The sequence below is a fragment of the Aquila chrysaetos genome, chromosome 1 (genome assembly GCF_900496995.4).
Source record: "Aquila chrysaetos chrysaetos chromosome 1, bAquChr1.4, whole genome shotgun sequence".
NCBI classification, from domain to species: domain Eukaryota; kingdom Metazoa; phylum Chordata; class Aves; order Accipitriformes; family Accipitridae; genus Aquila; species Aquila chrysaetos.
The window spans coordinates 26,275,224-26,287,681 of record NC_044004.1 but is presented as its reverse complement, the minus strand read 5'-3'; the positions used below and the strand labels follow the sequence as shown (position 1 = coordinate 26,287,681).

The 12,458-nt window shown below is 36.9% G+C and overlaps 1 protein-coding gene across 2 annotated transcripts in view; it reads left to right on the top strand.

Moving 5' to 3' along the window:
* The window catches only part of PDS5A (PDS5 cohesin associated factor A), an 85,770-nt gene that overhangs the window by 64,215 nt on the left and 9,097 nt on the right, over positions 1-12,458 (top strand). For both annotated transcript variants that reach the window (XM_030023477.2, XM_030023468.2), the window contains exons 21-29: positions 436-594; positions 839-907; positions 1,561-1,697; positions 2,423-2,546; positions 2,809-3,013; positions 3,513-3,627; positions 6,469-6,601; positions 7,250-7,369; positions 8,533-8,595. In XM_030023477.2, coding sequence (XP_029879337.2) covers positions 436-594; positions 839-907; positions 1,561-1,697; positions 2,423-2,546; positions 2,809-3,013; positions 3,513-3,627; positions 6,469-6,601; positions 7,250-7,369; positions 8,533-8,595 — 1,125 coding nt within the window. The remainder of the gene's footprint in view (positions 1-435; positions 595-838; positions 908-1,560; positions 1,698-2,422; positions 2,547-2,808; positions 3,014-3,512; positions 3,628-6,468; positions 6,602-7,249; positions 7,370-8,532; positions 8,596-12,458) is intronic.

Below are 12,458 nucleotides of genomic sequence, written 5' to 3'. Positions count from 1 at the left end.
GGTGATACAGCAGCACAGAATTATCCTGGTGACTGTTACCTGGAAGGGAAATACTGATCACTAATAGAGAAGTCCCTGGTGGTTTCCGAGGTTTTCTTACCTGCTATTATTTTCTGCCATTTGCAGTTACAATTCAGGTTTTCACAACTCCTGAATAGAATTGAGTCAGAGTTCTTACCATGTCTCCAGGTTTGAAGTGTTTCACCATTAAAACAGGAAGAAAATATAAAATTTGTTTTGCCCTTATCTCATGTGGGATTTTTGGTTACTCTGTTAATTAAGAAATCACATTCTTTCTCCATTTTTATTTGCTAACTTTATTAATTCTTATGGAAAAGCTGTGAAAGCAATCCAGCAGTAAAATAAATGATTTTTAGGCATGCTAGCTTACTTATCTATAGTTGAATTTCTTTTTTTTTTTTACTGCTTCCTCAGCCTCTGAGTAGAAGTTTGAATGCTGATGTACCAGAACAACTTATAACTCCATTAGTCTCATTGGGTCATATTTCTATGTTGGCTCCAGACCAGTTTGCTTCTCCAATGAAATCTGTTGTTGCAAATTTCATTGTGAAAGATCTGCTCATGAATGACAGGGTAAGATTTTCTTTTTTGGTAAGTCCTTACTATTCTGTTTGCCTGTTATTAACTCTGTGGGGAATAAAGCTTTTTTGTTAAATGAGTCAATAAAAGAACGTTCTATAAATGGCTAGTACAGTGATAATTGCATTATAAAAGATCTTTGTATGAAGAAAGTTTAGTCCATGACTTTTTTCCATTTTTACTTCTGTATTTTCTGTATGGGTGGAACCAGTTCTTAAACTTAAATGAATGTCTGTAGTCAACAGGTGAGAAAAATGGAAAATTGTGGTCTCCAGATGAAGAAGTTTCTCCAGAAGTACTAGCAAAGGTGAATAATCTGCTGCCAGTAATAATGTGTATATTTGAGACTAAAAATTCACTTTTTTCCAAGTTGTTCAATGGAGAGTATTAGAATATATTTGTCTCCTTAGAATATGCAGTGTTCTAGAGTTTTTGTGGACTATACACCCAGTTACAGAACTGGTAGAAACTATGCATTTTGGTGTCTTCACTTACCAATATTCATTATGCTGAATGTTGAGAAAATTAAGAGATTCAAAAGTTTTAGTTTTTACAAGAAAGGTAACTTGACTTTACTGACTGTAAACAGATTTGAAATAAATTGAGACCCTGATGAATTTTATTCGTTCATCTTTATAGGCTATTTACTGTGAATCTAGTTATGGCCATTTCTAGAAATGTTTATCTAGTTGCTCTTATTTTTAGTCATGTAGCAAGTATCCTGCATCCTTTAGATGCACTTGTGAGAACACACTGAACTGTAGTTGAAATGTCCTGATGTTGCAAAGACTGCTACTTACTTCTTCACTCTGTAAATATTTACTGCTTCATTCTGTTCCTTTAAAAATATCAGCTCTAATAAATAGCAGTCTATGGAAATTTCAGTTTGACAGCAGTAGGTTTTAGTGCCTTATCAACTTTAGGAAGTAACTTCATTGTTGATTTGTTCATTTTTGATAGGTGCAAGCAATTAAACTTTTGGTACGCTGGCTGTTGGGTATGAAAAATAACCAGTCGAAATCCGCAAATTCCACACTCCGGTTATTATCAGCTATGCTCGTCAGTGAAGGAGACTTGACAGAACAGAAACGAATTAGGTCAGATTTTGTTCCTTTCAGGCTTCCATCAATTTTGTTGTAGAATTTCAAAGAATATATTTTTTTTTGGAGCTTTTTTAGAATTTCAAGGTGAGCTCAGTGCTGGCTAATGGGATGATAGAAAACAGATCTGATTGGAGTTTTAATATTAGGAGTGGAATAGCAGTATAAAAATATGCTTGATATACATTCTTTCTTGTAATTTACTAATAATCTAGCTCAGAACCCTGTAGATATCTTGATAGTAAAAGATATTCTAAAGAGTAAAAGACCTGCAGGAGTATCTCTGAAAACAATTGAATGATGAGATTTAACACACTTAAGAGTTGAGTGATCTTGGGTGGAGCTTCTTCATTCCAACAGTGAGGTAACTTTTCACCTCATCTTCATTCTGAGGGTGAAGGAAGGAAAGAGAAAATCTGTGGCAAAAGTGGTGCTTTCATTTAGACAGTGATATGAAAACAAGAAACCTGACTCTTCTCATTTCACTATTTTACTGAAATTAAGTTTCTTGTGGGGAAAGCAGAGCACCTTATTTTCACAAATTTGGTTGGGTTAATTTAGCTTGATCTGAAGCTATAGAACTGTGATCTGATCTGATAGAGGAAAAACCTTAATTGCTCACTGATCTTGTAAAAAGAAGAAATTGTGACATGCAAGTAATTTAAGGATAGTTGTGGTGAGTTGTGTTTTGTTTTGTTTTTTTCTCTCTCATGTTTGTATAGTAAATCGGATATGTCTCGACTGCGATTAGCTGCTGGTAGTGCAATAATGAAGCTTGCACAGGAACCCTGTTACCATGAAATAATTACCCCAGAACAGTTCCAGCTCTGTGCACTTGTCATTAATGTAAGTAACTGGATTTGAGTTGAAGTGACTCTTAATTAATTGAGCTCAGTCCTTATGTCTGAGCTTTTGTTTCTACTACACTGTATATTTTCGATTCCTCGCTGCAGCTTTCAAAAGAGTTCTTGAAATTTCAAATATTTATTTTGCTACATCAGTTGATATTTTTAAAATGTCTCCTCATAATTCCACCTGAATGCTTTTTTTTTTTTTCCTTAAGACCAAGATTTTTATGGTTGCACTCTTATGTTTTGTGTTGCTATAGGATGAGTGCTACCAAGTGAGGCAGATATTTGCCCAGAAACTGCATAAGGCACTTGTGAAATTACTGCTCCCTTTGGAATATATGGCAATCTTTGCTTTGTGTGCCAAAGACCCTGTGAAAGAGAGAAGAGCACATGCCAGACAGTGCTTGCTCAAAAACATCAGTATACGAAGAGAATATATTAAGCAGAACCCTATGGCTAACGGTTAGTAATTCAGTAAAATTGTTAAGAATACAATAGTCAAGTACTGAACTGGAAGGAGTAATCATTAAAACTTAAGCAAATTGCTTTTGTAAAGAAGCACTGGACAAGTAATTTGTTTCCTCATCTTTATATTAGACACATTCAAATCTAAATTTACTTAGTTTAGCATAAACCATAAAATACTTCTCTGTACATTACTGAGAATTATGCATGTAAAATACAATGCTGTTATTGCAGTGGTTGTTTTGCTCAAAAAAATAAAATTTTGTTTTCTGATATTTTAGGCTTTATGACCTCCTTCCTGAAGTAAGACCAAGTAGTTTTGTAGTAGTAAAACTTGTTCATTTATTTTTAGTGATTCATTAAAAGTAAAATCTGTAGGAAGAAAATGCAAGTCGAAATTTTACATTCCATATTTGAAAAAGTAATACTTTGAAAAAGTGTTTCTTGTGATGCATATGTGTAATAGAGATTATTTATGATTTTTTTGTTACTGTAGAAAAATTGCTATCCTTGCTGCCTGAATATGTGGTACCATATATGATTCATTTACTGGCACATGATCCAGATTTCACAAAACCTCAGGATGTTGATCAGCTTCGTGATGTCAAAGAGTAAGTGTCAAATGGTTTTAGCGTTGTTATGCTGAGAATTATTCTGTGCTTAGAAAAAAACAATTAGGAAGAGAAACTCTTTGTTTTAGCAACAGTATTTTGCAAAAGAGTAGTCTTGGAAATGTGTAACACTTTAACCAGGGGAAGAAGGCATCAACAACTGCTTAGCAGTATATTCTGAAAGCCCAAATGGTAGCCTGTAGGTCACACCATAGGATACCAAATTAGTGAGCTCATAGGATACCAAATCAGTGAGTTCATAGGATACCAAATTAGTGCGTTGTCTAGACTTCTTTTAAAGTGAAGTAATGATTTTAGATTCTTGTATTTGTGCTTAGGAATATCTGTAGAATTTCCCAACACACTTAAGAGATGCCAAGTAATGTCAGTTCAAATATTTTGGAACTTATAAAATGTAGAGCTTCTCCAAGACTTAAAAACATAATGCCACTGATGCTGGGTCAGAGTCCTGCTTCACTGGAAGCTCCCCCCCCCACCCCACCCCGTGCAAACCTACTAGAATTCATGCTAAGTTTGCTGCTGATTTAGCATTTGCGCTGCACATCTGCAGTGCAGGCTTAGTGCTTCTTAATGAATTCAGCACAGATTATTGTACGCAAGCCTGTCATACAGAAGCTTGTTCTGTACTATTTCCAGTTTGAGACCTTGTATGCCTCCAGTAATCTTTCATTCCTTAAATATAACTTTTGTATTCCTTTGTGTCTTGTAATGAATTTTAAAAAATAGTTAATTTTTAACACTTTTTAAAAATTGTTGAAGTGTCCCCTCTGCCCCCAGCTTTGGTTTTAGTGTTTTGGTTTTTTCTTGTATTTATTTTTGTTGGAACTGTGAGCTATGTTGTGTTGGTATTACAAAGGCATGTATAATCGTGTACTACAATATACATCAGAAGTGCTGTCTAGGGCACAGAGCTTTTTTGGACACCCCTTGTATAGCTTTACTTTGTTGTCAAATTTCCTCCCTCATTCTTGTCACAGGCTGGCTGAACTAGCCAGAGGACTGCTCCAAACAAAGAAATACTCTGTACAGGAATTTTGGCAAGAATACTTCTCTGAAGACTCTCCTGAGATAAATGCAAAACATTTTTCTCATATAATGTAATACAGTGTTTCTTTCAAGAGTTCTGAGAGTCATAGTGTTCACTTTAAAGTGTTAACGTAGATGCTTGCAAACTTGGAAAAGCAGTCTGGCTTTGTGTTTGTGTGGTTGTCTCCCTAGTTCGACTTGGTTTTACATGGCCTAAATACAGTCACGTAAAGTAAATACATGCTTAGCAAGTTCCTTAACTGTAATCTGTGATATTTATTCTTAGGAAGTTTTTTAAGCTTGTCCTACAGAGGTATGTTTGGGATTCGGTTTGTCTTTTCCAAATTCATATTCAAAAAATACCGAAATGGATACAGAGAATGAACTTATTTTATGTGACTGTGTTCCTCTGGATGCATATTTTTCTACATGAAACCACACTGTTGTTCTGGAAAGGTCTTGTTCAGGGTTGATAATAATTTATTTAATTTGTTGGCTTAGTGAGGAAATCAAGCTATTGAAGTTAACACGTGTTAACTGGAATTACTGGAGTAAAATTTGTCCTCATTAGTAATCTTTAGACGACACAGGGTTTTGGAGAAGCTTAGTCAGTGTGGTATGTTATCAGTCCTGTATTCGTGCCATTTAAGTGCTTGAGAATGGTGAATAGATGGATGTAAAGGTATCTAACAGATTTATTTATTGTAGCCTTTGTAGCTCTTGGATGCAAGTCGGAATATAGACGTCTTATTTTATTTGAACACCAGATAACTATTTAAGTGTGTTGATGGAGCACAACCCTCTTTTACTTTGAGTTTTTGAGAGAAATATTCCTTCATCTCTTGTGTTACAATCTTTAATTTGTATCAGTTAAGAAGATTGGGGCTTTTGTGGACAGGGAATTCTAATGTTCAGTCATCCTGTTTTTCTAGTTTTTTATTAGCCTCTTTCTACAACGTAGTCTCTCTTCCAGAGCTTCAGAATTAAATTAGCTACTAGCAAAGTCTGCATTTCTCAGACCCACCCATATGTCTTTCCCAACTAAGTCTTATTTTACCATATTAATGACTGTTGTTGACCATCTAGCCACATGCAGCTGTGAAGCTTGATAGCAAATGATAGTGTGGATGGACCAATTGTGCTTTATATCATAATTGAAAAATTCTTAAAACAAACTTTTAGTCAAAATATAATGGGTTCTCCCTATAAATAAACCAGATTGAAAGAAAGAAAACTGGGAAAGCTAATTCCATTATGTCTAATTGTAAGGATTTCTTTTCCTTCCATATGGAGCATTAGCAAGAATCTGACCTGCTCAGCTTTGGATCTCCTCTTTTAATCGAATTCCAGTATTAAACCATGTACTGTGGGTAGTTGTCTAGCAGCAGTATGATTTGGTTTAGCCTGTTCGAGTGTGGTCATGGTACATTGTTGATAGGAACATAGATATAGCCCAAGGTAGTGATTACAGAATTTCATCTAGATGATGGTAGCACCAGAATACTTGCTTCTCTTCATACTTGGATTGGTTGGGCAGTGTTTACAGTTATAATAAGCAGCACACTAATTTGGCAGATTTATTCCGAAGAGTACAATTAAGACCCTGTGTGTAAAAGGTCCAGACTCTATTTACACCTTCAGATGATTTTACTTCTTTATGATATCTTCAAATTGATTGTGGTTTCTTAAGAAAAAGCTACTACAGCTGACAAAAAATTTTTAAGACATTGCTGTACGTGGGAGCTGCAGTATAAAAGCTGGAATGTAATTGCTTGTGGTTTTATGGCTTTTTAGGTGCCTGTGGTTCATGCTTGAAGTTTTAATGACAAAGAATGAGAACAATAGCCATGCCTTCATGAAAAAGATGGCAGAAAACATCAAGCTTACCCGAGATGCTCAGTCTCCTGATGAGCCAAAGGCCAATGAAGTAAGAAATGCAATTCAGATAAGTGTTGGGTGATGGGCTGAGGGTTTCACAAGCAGTTGATGAACAGGATTTGCGGGAAATCTGAAAGCACTAGCTCAGACATTTTTATGGTCTTTTAGAGGGAGTGTTAATTGCCAGCATTGTCTGCATGTTGCCAATCTCATTCTTTCAGAACCTTTGCTGACCTTATCCAGCACACAATACCTAATGAAGTTGATAAACAAAATTTGTTAAATATTCCTGTTACTGCCTGCCTGCCTTATTTTAACTCCTACTGTGTAGTTTCCTGCTACAAGTATCTTTTGCTGTTCGGGGAGGAAATACTGTATTATATGGCTACTGTTAAACCTATTCGTTTCTAGCAGAAATGAGAAACCATTTATGGTGATTTGATTGAGTAAGAGCTTCTATTGTATAGCATAGGCATGTAAAGTATTACTAGCCTTTATTATATAGTATCATATGAAAAAAGGGGACTTCTGTATGTGTTTGAAGAGCCAACAGTATGGTTAATGATGTAATTACAAAATATGTCCTTAGTGATGGTTATTTTAACATATAGATTAAACTTTTTAAAGAATGACATTCTCTGTACTCTGTAAAAACAGGAAGTAATTCCTAAAACATACTTCTCTTTTTTTCCTTCAGAAACTTTATACAGTGTGTGATGTAGCACTATGTGTAATCAACAGCAAAAGTGCTTTGTGCAATGCAGATTCACCGAAGGACCCTGTATTGCCAACCAAATTTTTTACACAACCTGAAAAGGTAAATTTGTTAATTTAATTTCCAAAGTAATAAGGGGAGATACTTTGATTTTTATAATTGAGAGCTGGTTATCTCCATAACATAATATAATGAGTGGGGAAAGTGCATATATTTTATCCTCAGCAATTAAATTTTTTTAACATCAGCTGTATGCTATGCTATCTATGTATTATGAACATGTGCCAGTTGTTACCAGGTGAGAGCTAATTAGAATAAATACTGATATGTTAGCATGTATTGCTAGATCATTTTATTAAAGTGTTTTACAAGTGCATCTGCATATATAAGACTATATGTATATTCTGACTGTATATATGAATTAGAACGCAAAGCAGACAAAAAAAGAAAAAGGGAACATTTTTTATCTTAGCCGTGGTATGTTTATATCTGTCAGTAGATGTTTGGCTATTTTGCTTGCTGTACAAGTTAGTCCTCTTAACTGCATAGTAATAGTCTTGGTGAGTACAGCTCTACTGTCAGTGATAGCACTACTGTTCTTCAAGAGGCATACTTCTAAATAGTGTAAGTGGAACCAGAGTAATTTTCTGGACCAAAGCTGATGTTTTGGTTGTACTGAAGAATACATTTCACATTTTTCAGTATCTTAGACTGTTAATTAACAGCCTTTCCAGAGTCTGTTTAAGCAAAATTTAGTTTGCTTATTTAATTGTGAAATGGCAGATGCCATGGTAACAGGGACCCGGTATCTGAGAGAGCTACCTGCATTCAGTTTTAGTGTTTTGGTCTGTGTAAACTGTACTCAGAGTGACAAAGATAACAACTTTCAACTTTACTTTAGAGAAAATGGCACCTCTATTCCTCTCTTTGGACTTCCCATTAAAAAGATGCAAGTGAAAAAATAGGGAGGGCAGTTTTGCTTCATTTCAAACAATTCATGTCATTCAAGAAGAAAAAATGTTAATCCCAACTTCAAGTGTCGCATACTGTCATTCAGTAATGCTCGCTACAGATCTGCTCCAAAATACTAGTTTGACCTATCTTTATTAGATTGATTCATTTGTCAGCAGGTTGCATGGTGTGAAATACCTGTAGCACTCGATAATAGCATCTAATTTTAGAAGTCAGTTGTGTATATATAAAAAAACAACAGCAAGATTGAGAGATCAATCACAAACTGATTTTTATTTTAATTTTTTATACAGGATTTCTGCAATGACAGGAATTACATTTCAGAAGAGACAAGGGTTCTTCTTTTGACAGGAAAGGTACGTATTTTGAGAAGTTAAAATTCTTTGAATGTTACTTGTGATTTTTTTAAACGTCCTGGACTGCTGTAGTTCAAAAATGGTATTAAGAGTTTGTGTACAATAATTTGTGATTCTTTTGTTTGATGGCATAATTAATGCCTTTAACATACTACCTGGTGAGTACACACCACCGAGATTGTTAACTGTGCACTGAGGCACAGGTTCTTGACCAACTACAATTTTTCACATAACTACAGGTTTTTCCATTATTCAGATAAGTGTGGCATGAAATTATGATGCAGATACTGAATTGTGACACCTCAAGCATTGGAGGTCTTAAATTTTCAGTCTTAATGTTTTTAATATAGCTGTTAATGCTTTTAAATTCAACTGCAAATGTCTACACCATTTTGAACATCTCATTTTATTTCAGACATAATTTGGCTGATACCTTCACAGGGGAGAGAAAATACTGAGTCTTGGAGGGTGGGGGGGACAGGACACAATATGGACGCAACAAAAAAAAAATCCTAAAAAAAACCCAGAACCTATTTTTATACCTTTTACCATCAGCTGTCCTTTCTTAAGATTCTGTAGCTGTTTTTCCTAGGTTTTGGTTAAATTATGTTGGAATGCTTTTTAGTCTAGCTCAAACAATTAGCAGTTGTTTGGTTTTTTTTTTTCTTGAGCTTAGTGAAAGAGTGCTGGCTAACCCATAAAATATAAAAATCCTGAGAACAGTATAAATCACGGGTTTAATATTAATTTCATGTGCATTTATTAATTTTCATATTCTGTGTTCCATGAACTGTTACTGCATTAGTTTCTAAAGTCTTCAGTTAGGGCAGAACTTTGTGGTAATTGTTCATTGTAAGAGTAGAGACAAATGATCACTCTGTAAATAGCCCTATCATTTAAAATTGCTTGTTCTCACACTGATTTTTCATTCATATAAAAAGTTTCCGCTATTAGAGCAGTTCACGTGGGTGAGGTTTGCTCAGTTGGCAGAATCCTGCCTTTCCTTGCTTCACATTCGCCCTATGACACCAGCTTGGATGCTACTCAGTGAGCTGGGTTGGAGTTATGTCAGGAAGGGAGGAGGCAGACAGAAGACCACTGTTCTTTAGCAGCAGCCAGTACCAGACTGGTGCTTTAAATATCCCTAGAAGAAGGTATCTGTCTACTGCTGTAATTGTTTCACCTTTGACAACATTCAAATATAATGAATGAAGCTTTCGAAGCAAGTTTAGTTGGCTGTGTACTACATTTATCTTTTGCTAAGGCATTCAGCAATGTAGATTAAAGCTTTGTCTTATACCAATAAGACTTTTTTTAGTTTAGACAGGCTTCTCTCCTGCATTCTGTTAAAACAGAGTTAGATTTAGGGGGGGAGGGATGTCCCATACCAAGCTAATATTATTTAGGTAATTTTCAATGTTTTGGGAAAACAAACATTTATTCCATGGTCTAATAGAATACACAAACACATGCTTCTTTTTCTGCCTACTTCCATTTCAGAAAACACAGGTGTGTAAGGATACCCCACTGAGTCAGACCAGCAGCCCTTTTTGGCCTGGTATTGTTTTTCCAGAGGGACAAATACAACATGAATAGGGAGAGTGTGCAAATCCAGCCACTTTCTGCAGTACGTTCCCTTTCTTACTCCCCCGGCATTCATAATTTTTATAATGGGATGCTAGACTCTGCGTCTGTGCCTGTTGGTTTTGATATCTGCTTATGGACTTGTTCCCAAATTTGTCCACTCTGGTTTCGGACATCCTGATGCTCTACCTTCACAACCTCTTATGGCAGTAAGTGCCAGAAATTTTCAACCTGCTGGTTGTGCAGAAGCACTTTCTTTTCTCTCTTAAACAATTTTCTCTCTCCTATTAGCTGTGCCGAGTGCTTCCTACTTTTTATAAATACTCAGCAAATTGAGCAAATAAAATATTATAAGAATAATATGTTTAAGTAAATGTTGTGCAGTATTAGCACTGGATGATGCACTTACTGAACATGTGCTCAGTAACAGGCTGTTTCTGCAGACATCATTGCTTTTTTTTTGCTAGCCAAATGTTTGCCAGCATCTGTGGTATCTCTGTCCTGTCTGCTCCCTCGTAACTTCCACACATGGGAATTACTTTTTCTTGTGGGAATGCTTTAATAAATTAACTTTGTCTCTGAAGCAATGTAAAACTACATGAAGAATGTGACTTGCCAGTTATGAAAACTTCCTTGATTCCTCACCAGAGACAAAATAAAAAAATTCCTGCTGCCCACCCATCCTGACCAAATCAGTCAACAGACACCAGCCATGGCAAGACCCAAAATACCATCACTGTATCGGAGAACCCCAGAATAGATAGATGGTGTTAAATATTTTTACAGTAGCTTTCTGTAGTAAACATGTACACGTTTCCTACTGTTGTTGTGAACCTAATTCTGCATTACATTTTGGCAAACCTTTCCCAGAGATGCTTTGCTTTGCAAATATAGGATGTTAGAATCATAGAATATCTCAAGTTGGAAGGGACTTACAAGGGTCATCAAGTCCAACTGCCTGCTCCTCACAGGACTAGCTAAAACTAAACCATATGACTAAGAGCGTCATCCAGATGCTCCTTGAACTCTGACAGGCTTGGTGCCATGACCACTTCCCTGGGGAGCCTGTTCCAGTGAGTGACCACCCTCTCAGTGACGAATCTTTTCCTAATGTCCAATTTGAACTTCCCCTGAAGAAGCTTCATTCCATCTCCTCGTTTCCTGTCGCTGGTCACCAGAGAGAGGAGGTCAGCACCTCCCCCTCTGCTGCCTCCCTTGAGGAAGTTGTAGACCTCGATGAGGTCGCACATCAGCCTTCTGTTCTCCAAGCTGAACAAACCAGCTGACCTCAGCTGCTCCTCCTAAGTCTTGCCCTCAAGGCCTTTCACCATCTCGGTCACCCTCCTCTGGACACACTCTAATAGTTTGATGTCCTTCTTATATTGAGGTGCCCAAAACTGCACACAGTACTCAAGGTGGGGCCACACCAGTGCAGTGTAGAGTGGGACGATCACCTCCCTCGACCAGCTAGCGATGCTGTGCTTGATGAACCCCAGGACACAGTTGGCCCTTTTGGCTGCAACGGCACACTGTTGACTCAACCCCAACCCCCAGATCTCTTTCCACAGGGCTGCACTCCAGCCTCTTGTCCCTCAGTTTGTATGTATAACCAGGATTATCCCATCCCAGGTGGAGAATCAGGCACTTGCTCTTGTTGCATTTCACACAGTTGGTGATTGTCCAGCTCTCTAGTCTATCCAGATCTCTCTAAGGCCTCTCTACCCTCGAGGGAGTCCACAGCTCCTCCTAGTTTAATATCGTCAGCAAACTTACTTAATGTATATTCGACTCCTGCATCTAGATCATTTACAAAAACATTAAAGGGCACTGGCCCTAAAATTGAGCCCTGGGGAACCTCACTGGTGACTGGCTGCCAGCCTGATATAACCCATTTACTATAACCCTTTGAGCCTGACCCATCAGCCAATTGCTCACCCAACATATTATGGACTTGTCTAGCTGTGTGCTGGACAGTTTATCCAGAAGGATACCATAAGATAGTATCAAAAGCTTTGCTAAAATTCAAACCCACCACATTTTCTGACTTTGCTTGGTCAAATAGATGCGTGACCTTGTCATAAAAGGAAATTAAGTTGGTTAAACAGGACTTTCCCCTCGTGAACCTGTGCTGGCTATGACCAATGACTGTGTTGTCTCTCAAGTGTTTTTCAATAACTCTCACAATAAGTTTCTCCATAATTTTACCAGGCACTGAAGTGAGACTGACAGGCCTGTAATTAGACTAGGGTCCCAATTTTCAAGAAGGGTAAGAAGGAAGA